Raw genomic sequence first — 15,307 nt, forward strand, 5'->3', positions numbered from 1 at the left:
CAGGTAACGCAGACCTATGGTGTTTCTCACATAATGGCGCAACTCATAGCCAACGCAAACAGATGGTGTTCCTCACCTAGGTGTACTAATCACGGGTGCCGGTATTCCCGTGGTGTTCCTCGCATAGTGGGTACTAATCACAGGCAACGCTGACCCACGGTGCCGCTCATTTAGTGGCACTAATCACAGGCAACGCCCAGACCCGTGGTGTTGCTCACATGGGTACGACTCACGGGTACCGGAAACCCACAGTGACCCACTCTCTGTTGCTACTAATCACAAACCTATTTCGTACGTAATATAGTGATACTACCCGCAAGTACAGGCAACCCATGGTGTTCCCGCGAGCTGGTTGTAATCAAAAGTAGTTTCATGGTTCTAATTCAATCATCCCTTGGTCGCCCCTTTTAGTCGCCCCTCACGACAGGCAGCGGATACCGTGGGTGAATTCTTCGTTTGCCTGCCCCACCCACAGGGGGTAGACAGAGAGAAAAAGAAGAAAAAGAAAGAATCCGTCACTGCGAAAAAATTTAGTAACGGACAAACAATGGCAAGGGCTACGAAGGGCGTAAAAATGAAAGACTCCTTAAGCCTCGAATGCTCTAATACCGTCGGGGTCGGAAAGGAACAAGGGTTGACCAAAGGAGGTCGGACAGGATATACGAAAGTGAGGAGCCTGGCACAAGTAAGTGGAAGCAATGCCAGGACTCAGCTAAGGGCCCCGTGTTCGCCAACCCCCACTCCCAAGTTGAGAGCCCCTTGGGCCTCTTTTATTCGCCTCTTACGAAGGCAGGAGATACTGTGGGTGTATTCTTCATCTGCGTCCCCCACCCACAGGGGTTACCTAGTTTTCTAACCACAATTACAATCTTGGTGTTAAATTGAAGTATGTAATCCAGCAACCTTTTGTGCAATTTTCTTTCCTTTCTCTTTTTTCTAATTAAGGCCCAAGATATAGACTACTCCACAATATAGGCCTACCTTATTTTCTGTTCTAACAAGTAAAATTACTTAAGAATGGCCTACTTCTCATGCATCACAAATGATTGAATTGTCGTACTTATACAGGGTGAAGCGAAATTCGCGCACTCGACCGTCCCAATGCGACTCCTCACATACCAACAATTTAAAAAATGTCTCTCATAAAAGTTGGTCCTGCGAGTATATCAGGCAGAAAAAGGACGTTGAAGAGTGGCAATTTGGCAACACTGTAACCACATGTACGGTAAGTATCTCTTTCAGCAAATACTCTTCGTACTGTACAGTTGGTGCAGTGGATAGAGTTTTGGGTTAGCATGCAGGAGGTCGAGGGTTCGATCCTGGGTTGAAGCGAATTTTTTATTTGCTAATTTCCATCGGACATTACATACACCGTACCTTAGGTCACATGTATCCTACATTTACAACATTTTGTAACGCTGAACACAACAAATACTTTGCTGGGCCTACTGGTAACGTAAGACCCTAACGAAATGTAATGGACCTGAAAGAGGCCAGAATAATAGTTGGTACTAATTAGACAATTGGAGGAGGGTACAAAGAGATCAGGTTTCGCATCTAGTATATGAAGTGGTGCGAATGAATTCACGCCCACGACGTGGAAAGGGTGTCTTTCAAAGCTGACCAATGGAAACTATTGTTCGTCCATTTCAAGGATCGGAGTATCTACGTGCAAGTGGTGTCTAGAGGATCCGCTGCAATCGCTATTGACGATTAAGATGCCAGATACCATACCACCTTGACTACATTTACGTGAAAATTATACTCTTCAACCCAGGATCGACCCCTCGACCTCCTGCATGCTAACCCCAAACTCTATCCACTGCACTAAGTGCACAGCACGACTAGTACGTGCTGACAGAGGTAGTTACCCCACATGTGGTTACAGTGTTGCCAAATTGCCACTCTTCAACGTCCGTTTCCTGCCTGATATACTCGCAGGACCAACTTTTGTAAGATACTTTTTTTAATTGCTGGCATGTGAGGAGTCCAGCTGCGATCCCCGAGTGCGCGAATTTCGCTTCATTCTGTGTATATGTATATATAAATTGTAATCGTGCCTTTTAGTGGTTTCTAAGTTGTTACATTACAGGTATAACATACAATTGCATTATATGTACATTCCTGCAGACTTAAAATGAACATTGGAACCCATGGTTTATGCTTAACATCTTCATATATAACGAAAATCAAGGTATAATCTCTGCAAGATTATTATGTTAACTTATCATAGTTTATATGTGAATCTCTTATCATATGCTAGGCCTACCTGCGTAATATTTAGTTTCCAGCTAACCTATAAGATTGTTTCAAGCTATTTGTAAATTTGTGCTTGTGTTGCTCATCCTCATACATCTTCATTCACTTACAAACTTACAAATTTACAAACGTCGTACCTCTGATTACTCCTTTGTAATCTTGTCCGGTATTTTCAGAATTCTTTTTCTCCTTGCCCCTGTGTTGTGTATCCATCTTTATTATGGCGGAGGATCGATTAAAAGCTTTAGAGAAACAATATAAGAACTTACAGAACCAACTCCAACAACTTATTGCTTTGACGAAACTTTGCAAGAGCAGAACGAAGCATTACTAGCGCGGCTTCAGGAGCATGAGTCCGCTGGTACCGTTGTTACGTCTAGCACCGTTGGCCAAGTTGCCAAAATCTCTGCCAAGTTACCACCGTTTTGGCATGACAGACCAAATGTTTGGTTCGCCCAAGTTGAGACTCAATTCAGCCTCGCAGGCATTACGGCCGACCAGACTAAATTGGATAATGTAATTTCACATCTAGACACCAAGGTCATAGCGGAGGTAGAAGACATTGTCATTAACCTTCCTGCCACAGGACGTTAAGAAAAACTAAAATCTGATCTAGTCCGTTGCATTTCCGTATCCGAAGAGCAGCGAGTTCACCAACTTCTTGGTGACGAAGAACTCGGTGAAAGGAAACCATCGCAGTTTTTACGTCACTTAAGGTCATTAGCCGGTAGCTCACTTCATGACGAAATTATATTAAAACAACTATTCATGCGTCGACTTGCATGCTATATACGCGGCCCAGTTAATGCCTCTAGCTGATATAGCAGGACTCGCAGACAAGACCTTGGAACTTTCACCTACTGTCACACCACCATATAGTCACTTGGTCGTACATGCTACAGCTGCGCCGAACACTATAGCTGCCCAGGTGGAGGAATTGACACGTAAAGTTGATGCCCCGGCCCGTAAACAGCCCCGAGGCAGGAGTCACAGTAAGCGACCGTTCACTTACGCCACAGGGCCGGCCTTGTTGATTGATTGATTGATTGATTGATTGATTGATTGATTGATTGATTGATTGATTGATTGATTGATTGATTGATTGATTGATTGATTGATTGATTGATGTTCAAAGGGGCCTAACATCGAGGTTATCGGCCCCTAATGGCACGAAATGAGACGAAATGAAATGACAACTTAAAAGTCCAAAATCCTCCACTGACGCTAGAATTCAAAGCGTGAAGACGAAGAATGAAAGGATGGACGGATATGAATTTAAAACGATCAGTGGATCCGAACCCACAGTGCCTCACATGCACAGAAGCTGGCACAAAACACTAGTATTACTGACCAAGGGACTGCTTCTATAGCATGATGCTGAATCGATTATGCTTATAGTCGAAACGGGTCCAAAATCCAGGTCATCAGCCCCTCATACTGGTATTTATCGCTAGGAAAGTAGAACCATGCTATATGCAATGTTGCAGTACTAATCAAAATTAGCGGAGACTCGTGGTTTTCCACACATTATGGTACAATTCACAGGTAGCGTAATGCGCACATGTAACACAGACCTATGGTGTTTCGCACATTACGGCGCTATTTGCAGGCAACGCAAACCTATAAAGGCAACGCAAACCTATGGCGTTCCTCACATAAGTGGAGTAACCACAGGGACTTGTACTATCCCGTGGAATTCCTCACATAGAGGGAACTGAGCGTAGGTAAGGCAGAACCATGATGTGGCTAATCCCATGGCGTCGCTCATATAGGGGTACTGTAGGACCCACCTCCTGATCACAAACCTATTGTGTACCTAACATAGTGGTACTACGCGCAAGTAAATGCGACCCACGGTGTTCCCTGCGCCATGGTACTAATTACAAGTATTTTCATGGTTCTAATTGATCATCCCTTGGTCGCCCCTTTTGGTCGCCTCTTACGACAGGCAGTGGATACCGTGGGTGAATTCTTCGTCTGCCTCCCCACCCACAGGGGGTGTGTGTTTGGTCCGCGACAGGTATTTTATTTCGCACAAGTCCGCCGGCAAGCCGGTTAGGACCCCCCTATCCGCCACCTGGAACGCGCCACGTAGGAGTATCACCTCTCCCCCTGCTACGCCAGCGTAGTAGGTTCGTGGGGCCTTGTTAGTACCACAAAAAGTTCCAAGATAAAGCTGTAAAATGTACTAGTCCTTGTTCCTGACAGGCGGAACACTGAATGAACAGCCATTGAAGACGGCAACTGTCTGTTCTACATCGGGCCGCCGTCTGCTTATTTTAGATCAGAATACCAAAGCAAAATTTCTGATTGACACTGGATCTGACCTTTTCTGTTTCCCGCGTAACCTTCTGGGAAGCACTTGCAAACCTTGTGGGTATGGGCTGAGCGCTGCAAACGGTAGTACACTCAGGACTTATGGTAGCCTTCCCATGAACATTAACCTTCGTTTACGTCGTGACTTTCGCTGGCAATTTTTCATTGCTGATGTTAGCACAGCCATAATTGATTCTGATTTTCTGGCTTACTATAACTTACTCCCAGACTGCCGTAAATGATGCCTCCTCGACCGTACCACCGGCCTACACGTTAAGGCATCTGTAGCCTCTATCAAACAGGCCAGCGTAAAGACCGCTGCAGTATCCACCGACTCGCTGACTTTCACTCTATTACTCGCCCACCTGGGATCCAAAGTGATATTAAACACAATACTCTATATCACATTAGGACAACCGAAGGCTCAACGGCCTCTTGTCGACCTCATCGTCTAGGACCTCAAAAATTGCAGATAGCGAAGAAAGAATTCGAGGACATGGTAAGGTGCGGTACAGCGAGACCTTCTAATAGTCCCTGGTCCTCACCCTTGCACCTGTCCGCCTCCGTAGCGTAACGGTTAGTGTTATTAGCTGCCGTCCTCGCGGGCCCGGGTTCGATTCCCGGTACTGCCAGGAATTTAAGAATGGCAGGAGGGCTGGTATGTGGTTGGAATGGTACATGCAGCTCACCTCCAATGGGGGTGTGCCTGAAAAGAGCTGCACCACCTCGGGATGAGGACACGAGTTTACTTTAAGTCCGACTCGTTGGCTGAATGGTCAGCGCACTGGCCTTCGGTTCAGAGGGTCCCTGGTTCGATTCCCGGCCGGGTCGGGGATTTTAACCTTCATTGGTTAATTCCAGTGGCCCGGGGCCTGGGTGTTTGTGATGTCCCCAACATCCCTGCAACTCACACACCACACATAACACTATCCTCCACCACAATAACACGCAGTTACCTACAAATGGCAGATGCCGCCCACCCTCATCGGAGGGTCTGCCTTACAAGGGCTGCACTCGGCTAGAAATAGTCACACGAAATGATTATACCCTTGCACCTTGCACTCAAGCGGGACAACTCATGGCGTCCATGTGGCGATTACCGGGCATTAAACGCAAGGACATTACCTTACCGCTACCCGGTACGACACATAGGAGATTTTGGCCACGACAATGCTGGATCAACCATTTTCAGTACGTTTGACCTTATCAAGGCCTATCAACAGATCTCGATTCACCCCAGTGACATTTGCGAAACAACCATAACGTCACTTTTCGGGCTGTTTGCATTTCCCTGTATGTCATTTTGGTTACGAAATGCTGGACAAACTGTCCAGCATTTTATGGATGACTTCACTAGGGATTTAAACTTCTGTTTCCCGTATATTGACGATATTCTGGTGATTTCACGGGACGCTGAAGAGCATATGCACCATCTCCGCGTACTTTTCCAGAGATTATCTGATTACGGTGTAGTCATAAATCCATCCAAGTGCGTATTAGGTGCAAGTGAGGTGACCTTCTTGGGCTATCGGCTCTCAAAGGACGGTACAAATCCTCCACCAGAGAGAATCCAGTCTCTCCTGGAATATCCTCTACCGAAGACTGTCCAGGGCCTCCGTCGGTTCTTGGGCATGGTCAAAGTCTACAGACGTTTCCTACCACATGCGGCTGAATTACAGGCGCCGCTTATGAACGTCCGAGCCAATTCTAAGCTTAAGGGTTCTAAACATGTCCCCTGGACTCCAGAATATTTCAACGTGCTTTCCACGAATGCAAAGAAAGCCTAGCGCAAACCACTCAACTTGCTCATCCGTTGCCAGATGCGCCTCTAGGTCTCTTTACGATGCATCAAATACTCAAGTTGGAACAAGATTGCAACAGAAAGTTGGACACCATTGGCAGCCCCTAGCATTTTTCAGCAAGAAGCTTTCAGCGTGTCAGATAACATGGCCGGCCTATTACAGGGAACTGTTAGCTGTGTACGAGGCTGTCCAGCATTTCCGTTAAATACTGGAAGCACAACACTGCACCGTATATCCGGACCACAAGCCTCTGCTTTATGCATTTTCTCAACGCTCAGCTGTCCTTCATATACCAGTTCACAACTGATGTTCAGCATATAAAGGGAGCAGATAACGTTGTCGCCGATTCGATGTCTCGTGTTGAAGTCATCTCACTAGAAGATGACTGCGCTGCACTGGCTCGACCCCAAGCAGACGATGACGAACTCAAAGCCTTATTGCGTGGTGGTACGTCGTTGACATTAGAAAAAGTTACCCTGACGGGCACCACGACTAGCATTATATGCGACACATCAACTGGAAAACCCCGTCCGTTCCTGACACTTCCTTTTCGACGCAAGTTCTTTGACAAGCTTCATATCTTAAGCCACCCGGGTATTCGAGCCACATCTCGTCTAGTCTCACATATATATTCATAAAGACACTCGTGCCTGGACTCCCGCTTGTTTGTTGGTGTCAACGCAATACCCTGGAGCGTCTTCATAGAGAGTTAAAAGCTTCACTGATGTGTCACAGAGCAACGTGGATTAACGCCTTGGCATGCGTGCGGTTCTAAGGGAAGATCTGACAGCTTCCCTCGACGAACTAGTTTTTGGGGAGCCTCTACGCCTCCCTGGAGTAATGGTTTCTTGTTCGCCCAGTTCTTCTACTCCAGTCGACCCTTCTGATTTTGCAAATCATCTGAGAAAGGTAATGATCGAACTCAGACCTGTTCCTGCCTCCCGCCATAGTCAAAGTATTCGTCTTGAAAGACTTGGCAACTACCTCCCATGTGTTCCCGAGAGCCGACCATGTGAAGCCTCCTTTGCGACGCCCATACTCTGGTCCTTACCCTGTAGTAAGCCGTAATGAGAAAACATTGACACTAATGATAGGAAGCAACGAAGTAGTAGTGAGTATTGACCGTGTGAAACCTGCATACATAGAAACAAACCTTGCTATTCCTACCTGCACCAACACACCTGACACATCTGCTACCCCCATTTCATCGAGTCAACCTAGCACTTCTCTTACACCTGACTTACTTGATGCGTCATCACCACCCAGAAAGTACACAACACGATCAGTACGAAGAGTTCGCTTTGCCCGTCCATTCGATTTGTGAACTTTCCTTCTCCGTGGGTGTGTGATGTGGCGGTATCGGGAAGAATGAACTCGCCCCACTAACAGAACGCACCCTCGTGCACGATGCAACATTTCATCAGGGTGTATAGCTGCTTGAACGAGCGTCAGTCGGCGGCGTCGAGAGCGTATGAGCATGAGTATCACGTCTCTTTGTGTCTCGTAGGTATAATCAATGTATCTCATATACAAAGGTGGTGACTGTGTAAATAAACCTGTTATTCATTAGGGCTGATTTATTTATGGAAACGATGTGAATCTGCCTACAACCCAGACTCCATAACAGGATCTAAGCTACAGGTTTGTCACTACTGCCATCACACTGTAGAGTGCGTGCAAGTCGCCCGTTGTGCGTTCAGCGCAAGATACCAAACTCATATGATGCGATCTCGTCCTATACTCAGCGCCAGCGGGCAAATTCTAAACTATACGACCTGCTTGTTTGCCATAAACCGTGGATTCAGTCTTACAGGCAGCGCCTGGGGTCAATACAGGCAACGCCATGCAAAAGAAGCACATTGCCCGTCTCAAAGGTGGCTGACAGTAAGGGCAACTGAGGCAACGCTGTGAATAGAAAGTCGAGTGCACATCATCTTCGTGGCTTCTATGGTAGTGATGGCAAACGAACTGCGCGACCATATTAATTAATTAATAAATACATATTTCCAGACATGATATAGGCTTTTAGGTTTACGCCGTGTCAAGAAAATAAGGTGAAATTCTTTACGGTTCGCAGAGAACTTTGCTCTGCGTCTTTGGAATAAAACCTCGACTGTCCACGAGAAAGACTTCTCAAACAATGAGGTTTGAATTTAGACGTTATAATAGAAGTGGACATTTTTTTTGTTACTTGTTTAACGGCGCACTAACATATCGAAGGTTTTCGGTGACGGAAGCGTGGGAGATCGGGAAGGTAGCTGCCGTGGCCTTCATTAAGGTACAGCCCCAGCATTTGCCTGGTGTGAAAATGGGAAACCACGTAAAACCATCTTCAGGGCTGCCGACAGTGGGGTTCGAATCCACTATTTCCCGAATGCAAGCTCACAGCTGCGCGACCCTCTCCGCCCGGCCACTTGCTCGGTAGAAGTAGAAATGGTACGTTCATTTGTCACCAGATTGCTCCCTACGAAACGTAAAGATTTTCACCTTATTTGCTTGACACGGCACAAGCCGTCTATAAGTACGAGCAGCGAAAACATTAATGGCACAATATATTTTCGTTGAGTTTTCAAGAAATGCTAGATTTTTCCTGTACTATTGAGACGATTTGGAAGATTTTGGTAGAAACCGCACCTTTAACTCCCTCTGGTTTAAGTGCTTGAGTTTTATGAAACGTACACGTTAGCTTTTAATTATAAATATATAAAAATAACAACAACAACAACAACAATAATAATAATAATAATAATAACAATAATAATAATAATAATTGTACCGGTTGGTACACCTATACGCCGCACATTTGAATTTTCCGCCATAAAGTACTCCTCTACAGCTGAAACTCTGAACTTTAAAACAAAATTAATTCAACCGTTTATCAGAAGATGTCATTGTGTTAATTTCGAATTATTTTTGTTTACTAATTATCAAGAAGTGTGGACATTCTCTCACAGATGTCTCTACCAAAAACTATGATCATGTACCCTGGTGCGAAGTGAAGGAACTATTCTTGAAGATATTTTGTATTCATAAGTTTGTTCTTTATTAAATGTTGTTCTTTCATTTGTGGATTGGCAATATTAATCTTCCTTTCCGCCAGTTTTGAAATTAGCCAATCGTAAATTTCTGTCATTAATTTTCAGCCAATGGCGTCTTTCTTCCCCAATGTTGATGTGTAACTGTAAGCTACCCAATAAACGACTGTGGGTGTGTCTTGTTCTTTCATGAAAGGTCTCGAATCTTCTCCGAGAGTATAAAAACTGCGGATTATCCTGGCTCTCCGCCACTCGTACAACATCTAGCTTAGTGTATGGAAGTTTAGCAGGAGGCGGGAAGCGCCTCTCTCATCCGCCAGCAGCTCTTCTACAAGGTAATGGCCTTTTAACATCTTTATTTCTTGCTAGCTCAGCAGTTTAACCCTCGGGGAAGGTCCGAATCCTTTTCAATGTAACCTACCTTTCTAAAAATGTAACTTAGTGTCGGCTTATGTAAAAGTTTCTTATTACTCTACCTGTAATTCGGGGATAGAGAGTGTCTTACCCTCTCGAGCTCCCCTTCATTTTGAGTTTAGGTGACTACGTTTTCACAACCGATTTTCTGCTCTTAATGTATTAAAATTTTCTCATACGAGTCACCTCCCTAGTTTGGGAATAGCCCCTGTGTCAGCGGCCTAGTGCCCCTTAGGTTTTACAAGGTTTCATGTAGGAGCGCTAGCTACGCCTCCATTCATATTGGTAGCTTGGGCCATTTAATTAACCTATTATTTTAATTTTAAGGCCCTGTAGGCTGGGTACAAGATACCCCTGTTTAATTCTTGTAAGTTGCGCCTCGATGGCAAGTGATTGTAAAGCATTGTATTGGCTTTAACAGGCTTGAAAGATTGAGAGCGGGTCAGCTCTTTATGGTGTTTTGAAAGGTGCCTCTAGGAGGCTTGACAGTTACTAGGTGGAAGCAAGTGCTCCATGTAATGAGGGGTTTTCTGCCCTTTGGTAATTTGTGGTTGTGAGCTGAGGGCTCACGAATTATAAACTTGGGGCTCGAAGCCCAGAATTTGTAAAGATCCCTTAACTTGTGCTTTCGTTTGTAAAGTTATAATTGTACCTGATTTTTCATTGTTATTTCACCTAGTAAAAATTTGTTAATCTTGGTGTCTATTGAAAATATAACCTTTATTGAAATTTTAATTCATCTTTCGGACTTGTAGTTAGACCCATTCCAGCCCGCACCTTCTTTCACCTCTGCAATCCACGGATAACTCCGTAACAATAATAATAATAATAATTATTATTATTATTATTATTATAATGATACCTCTATGAAAGACATGATCGTTTATGATGATAATGATGCTTGTTGCTTAAATGGGCCTAATGGTACAAAATGTAATTACTATTTAAAAGTTCATCCACTGATGAGAATTCAAAACGTCACGATGAAGAATGTGTGGATTAATATGAATTTAAAATAAAATCAGCGGATCCAACTCATAATACAGTCGTGATCTTTGTTTCTGCAATCAGTAACATGCGATATATGCTGAGCCTAAATGTAATTGATATAAATATCTATTAATACAGGAACCACTTACTTGTGTGGCAAAAGCAAGGCAGTGAAGCTGATGTGCACCTGAGTCTGGATGGAGCTGGTGGTGATGTGGTATTTGCACAGACGGTTTGGAGGATACAGGCCGGGGTAGCCGGGACTTGCCATCACACAGGACCCAGAATCCCGACACAGGAAGTCCTGATACAGCCAGTCACATTCTGAACACACATTATTATTTGCTACAAGTTTATAATATCTAGAAAACAATGAGAGATACAAAAATATAATTTTTACAAGACAAATAATACATTTTTCTAATAAAATAGTAATAATGGAATGCTAAATTTCAGGGAAATTTTAACAGGTACCGTCGATAACTCTTACTAAAATCACAAAAACTTGGAATTAATGATTGTAACACGAAGTGAAATACAGCACACATAACTTGTGAGCTCCAAGACTCTCAAGAAGGATCATCCTAGACTCCAAGAAGATAGAAAGAGAAAAGAAAACAACGAAAGTAGCAAAATACTTCAAGAGAATTAAGAATGCAGTGCATTTTGAGTTCATAAAGTCAGAAGAACAATTTTCATATTTACTTCTCTGTTTCCTTTGGTAATGTATCAGTGCTTCAGAATCCATACATATTGAGTTGTATACTTTCATGGAGGTCTGGTTTTCTTGAGATGCACATATAACCATTGCTTTAGCAGCATTTAGGTATGACTGAGAAACAGGCGTGTGAAAATCGAATGAAAATCCGCAGCGGAAAAACTAACAAATTGTGTTTCAGTAATAAAAAAAAAAGGAATGAGGGATTACGAACATTTGGAGTGGGGGTGGGTGGGCGAGGAGGAGTGTTGCTGAATTGATAGTTGCAAGTACTTGGGTGTTGCTGTTAGAAAGACTTAAAATGATCAGAGCAAGTGGGAAATGTAGTTAAGAAATCCTGGAGATTGTTACATGTTATTATGCGGAATCTCAAGAAAGCTAATTCATGTGTCAAATGTAAAGCTTATAAATGTTTGGTAAGACCAATTCTCGAATTTGGATCTGCATGCTGGGATCCGTACGGTAAGGTAAAGTAAGGGTTATTATGCCCGAAGGCAGGTCCGAACCTCCGCAGAGGTGTTCCTGAGCCGGAGTTTACGTGCGGTAGGGTGGCCAGTTCCTTTCCGCTCCTCCATTCCCTTACCCCCCACCAACAGCGCATGGAAACCCATTCAGCTCCTGACCACGCCCAGTGTTGCTTAACTTCGGAGATCTCACGGGATCCGGTGTTTCAACACGGCTACGGCCGTTGGTGGGATCCGTACAGGGTAGGTTTAATAAATTCCCTAGAGAAAGTTCAAAGAACAGCGGTGCGTTTGGTAAACGGGAATAGGAGTAATAACATTAATTTTTGAAAGTCTTCAATCTAGAAGATCTAGAGCTCGCCGGTGAGGGCTGCCTGGAGTAGTATTAGGAATAGGATAGAACCTCCCTCAAACTTAGCGAGAAATGATCACAAGCAGCATACGGACGTGGGCAAGTTTTACCTCGTGAACAGGACCATTACCTGCAGCAATCATTGATAGGTACCTTTCTGGTATCAAGTCATTTAAGATGATGATTAAGCCTAGTGATAGTGTGAAGTGAAAAGTAAAATTTATAAATGACGGACATTGAATTTGTAACTTTCCGCTGGGTCAAACTAGTAGCATTTCTTTAATATATTATTTCGATGGAATTGCTTGTTGAACTCTTGTTGTTGTTGGTTAGTTATGTTTTAATTTAACTTATTATTACACGACTGTAAGTGATCATTAACACCGGGATACTTCTCAATTGCGATGTATTTCTTAATAATGATAATAATTTAATGTAAAAATATAAGCCCCTGGGAGACCCGAAAATTATTATGAAATGTTCGGTGGTGGATTTTTACACACAAAACATTCCACTTTTTACTCGCAAAATTTTCATCAGTCTGCGTAAGTTATATCATCAGTATCAAAATCAATACCTTGATCTTCGGAATTATCAAACATTTCTATCTTATCTGCTTCTATCACTCTTCTTCTTCCTGTTCTGCCAGATCAGCTACTTTTACATTTTCACTCTTACCCTGTATCATATGGATCACTTGCACAACATGCTCCTCATCGCGCAGGTTAAATATTGTATGTTTTGACGTGTTTATATTTCGCGGTAGAACACAGACCTAATTCAGGGCCTGAAAGGAAGATAAATTCCAGCAACGATCGATGTGGCATACTGAAAATATATACCAAGAAGAATGGACTAAAAAGCATGGCGTCAAGTATTTTGTTCTACACAAACTGCCAATAGGAGTAGAAAAACACCGACATGATTAAAATTAAAAATGAAAATTAAGCATTACGGAAAAACCAGCACAATAAGCCTGACATGATAAAGAAATCGCGCCTGTAAACGACTTCCATGCTCGACTCGTGAGGGAAGCCATAGAGATAGAGGTGCGGTCAAATAACTTAAACTGGGAAGAAGGCTTCAAGTTAGCAAATACACAGGACCTGTACTCCAGAAATAAACGCATAACAGCACAGCACAGCACAGCGTGACACACTCAAGAAACTGTCGACACAGGGCGGGGAATCAGTAACTTCCCTCCCAAACATCACAGCACACCGCGACGGTCCCTGAGTAGAGTTAGTGACATCCACGCTCCTTTGCTCGCTGTCGGAGGCACATGCCCTTAGCGGAAATCTCGGCTTTGTAATATATATATGGGCCTAAGTGGCTTTTATCCAGTTGGCATAATTATATCTGTATTTTTAATCTGGTAATAATTTATATTTGCTAGTGTTTCTCTGTCTCACCATCTCAGTTCTTTTGGCAACGATGTGATAGGGTAAGGCTGGGCCTGGTAAGGAAGCGCCCACGGCCTGCAGCACCAGCATTTTCCTGCTGTGCAAATGGGAAACCACGGAAAAACATTTTCCAGGTTGAGGACGGTGGGGATTGAACCATCTGTCTACCGAATGCAAGCTCACAGCTACGTGAGCCGAACCGCGCAGCCAACTCGCTCGGTGACGACGACAACACGTTATCTTCATACACATACATGAAAATAATGAAGACTTGCTTTGGGGTCTTCACTGCCTTCACTTGGCAGTCTTAAAGTTAACGGTGATTAACTCGATTCGTGCTCTTAAGATACTATTTGAGAATTAAATCTGAGGTAAAAGCAATGACTTATCATTAGCACAAAAATCCAAACCCCACGGCACTTTTCGCCCTTGAAACGGCCTTGGCCTGCCTAGTGACCCCTGCTCAGCCCGAAGGCCTGCAGATTACGAGGGGTCGTGTGGTCAGCACGACGCATCCTCTTCACCGTTATTCTGGGCTTTCGAGACCGGGGCTGCCATTTCACCGTGAGATAACTCCTCAATTCTAATCACGTAGGCTGAGTGGACCTCGAACCAGCCCTCAGGCCAAGAGAAATATCCCTGACCTGGCCGGGAATCGAACCCGGGGCCTCCGAGCGAGAGGAAGGCATGCTATCCCTACACCACGGGGCGGGCTATTATTAGCACAGCACATTCAATTAACAGCCAGATATGAATAACCCTAGATAGCTTCCACAAGGAGTAGGCCTATACAAAATTTTCAAAATACAATGAGAGAATGTGGAGATTTGTCAGTAGCTTATGGAATTGTTTTAATGTAGGTGGAGCCACCACAAGAGCTGGGATATTTATGACTTTCTTTAATTTTGCTCCTATCAGTGGCGCACTTAATATCATTTTAGTTTGTATTTAATTTAATTTAATTTTGCCATAATACCCTAACAGTTTTGCCGTTGTAAATATGTGAGCCGTTACTGACGTAATGCCATGGCCATTGGATCTCCGGAAAGGAGTGTGCATGGCCATTTATCAACATTTGTGGTTTATATCATTTTAGTTTAAATCTGCCTGTAGGTTGTACAATGTTATTTTTCTCATTTATCAGATCAAAAGGGTATTGTTTACTGTAGATCTCGAGAAAAATAATAAACAAATAATAATACGTATGATGTGCACACATAGATTATATAAATAAGTATACAATATATACACAATATATACAAGCAAAAGCCTATAGTTCCAAATCAAGTCCATTGATCCATTTTAAGGCCTCCTCAGTTGCGTTGTGTATGTCCTCCAAAGGACCTTGAAATGCTCTCCGTGGACACTCGGCAATTACGTGGTGGATGGTCTGTGAGGTAGCTTCACAATCACACCCAGAAGACTTCTGCCAGCCCCATTTATAGAGAGTATAGCCGCATCTTCCTTGATTGACTCTTATCCTGTTTAGAGTCCTCCATTGACGTCTGGGTAGATGGAATCCGGGAGGTTGAACATGAGGTAGAGTCACAAGAT

The 15,307-nt window shown here is 43.7% G+C and overlaps 1 protein-coding gene across 1 annotated transcript in view; it reads right to left on the minus strand.

The window, feature by feature from the left end:
• The window catches only part of LOC136872119 (uncharacterized), a 665,288-nt gene that overhangs the window by 153,520 nt on the left and 496,461 nt on the right, over nucleotides 1–15,307 (minus strand). Inside the window, exon 6 of the mRNA XM_068227340.1 lies at nucleotides 10,966–11,140. Coding sequence (XP_068083441.1) covers nucleotides 10,966–11,140 — 175 coding nt within the window. The remainder of the gene's footprint in view (nucleotides 1–10,965; nucleotides 11,141–15,307) is intronic.

This window comes from Anabrus simplex, chromosome 4, assembly GCF_040414725.1.
Source record: "Anabrus simplex isolate iqAnaSimp1 chromosome 4, ASM4041472v1, whole genome shotgun sequence".
Lineage (NCBI taxonomy): Eukaryota > Metazoa > Arthropoda > Insecta > Orthoptera > Tettigoniidae > Anabrus > Anabrus simplex.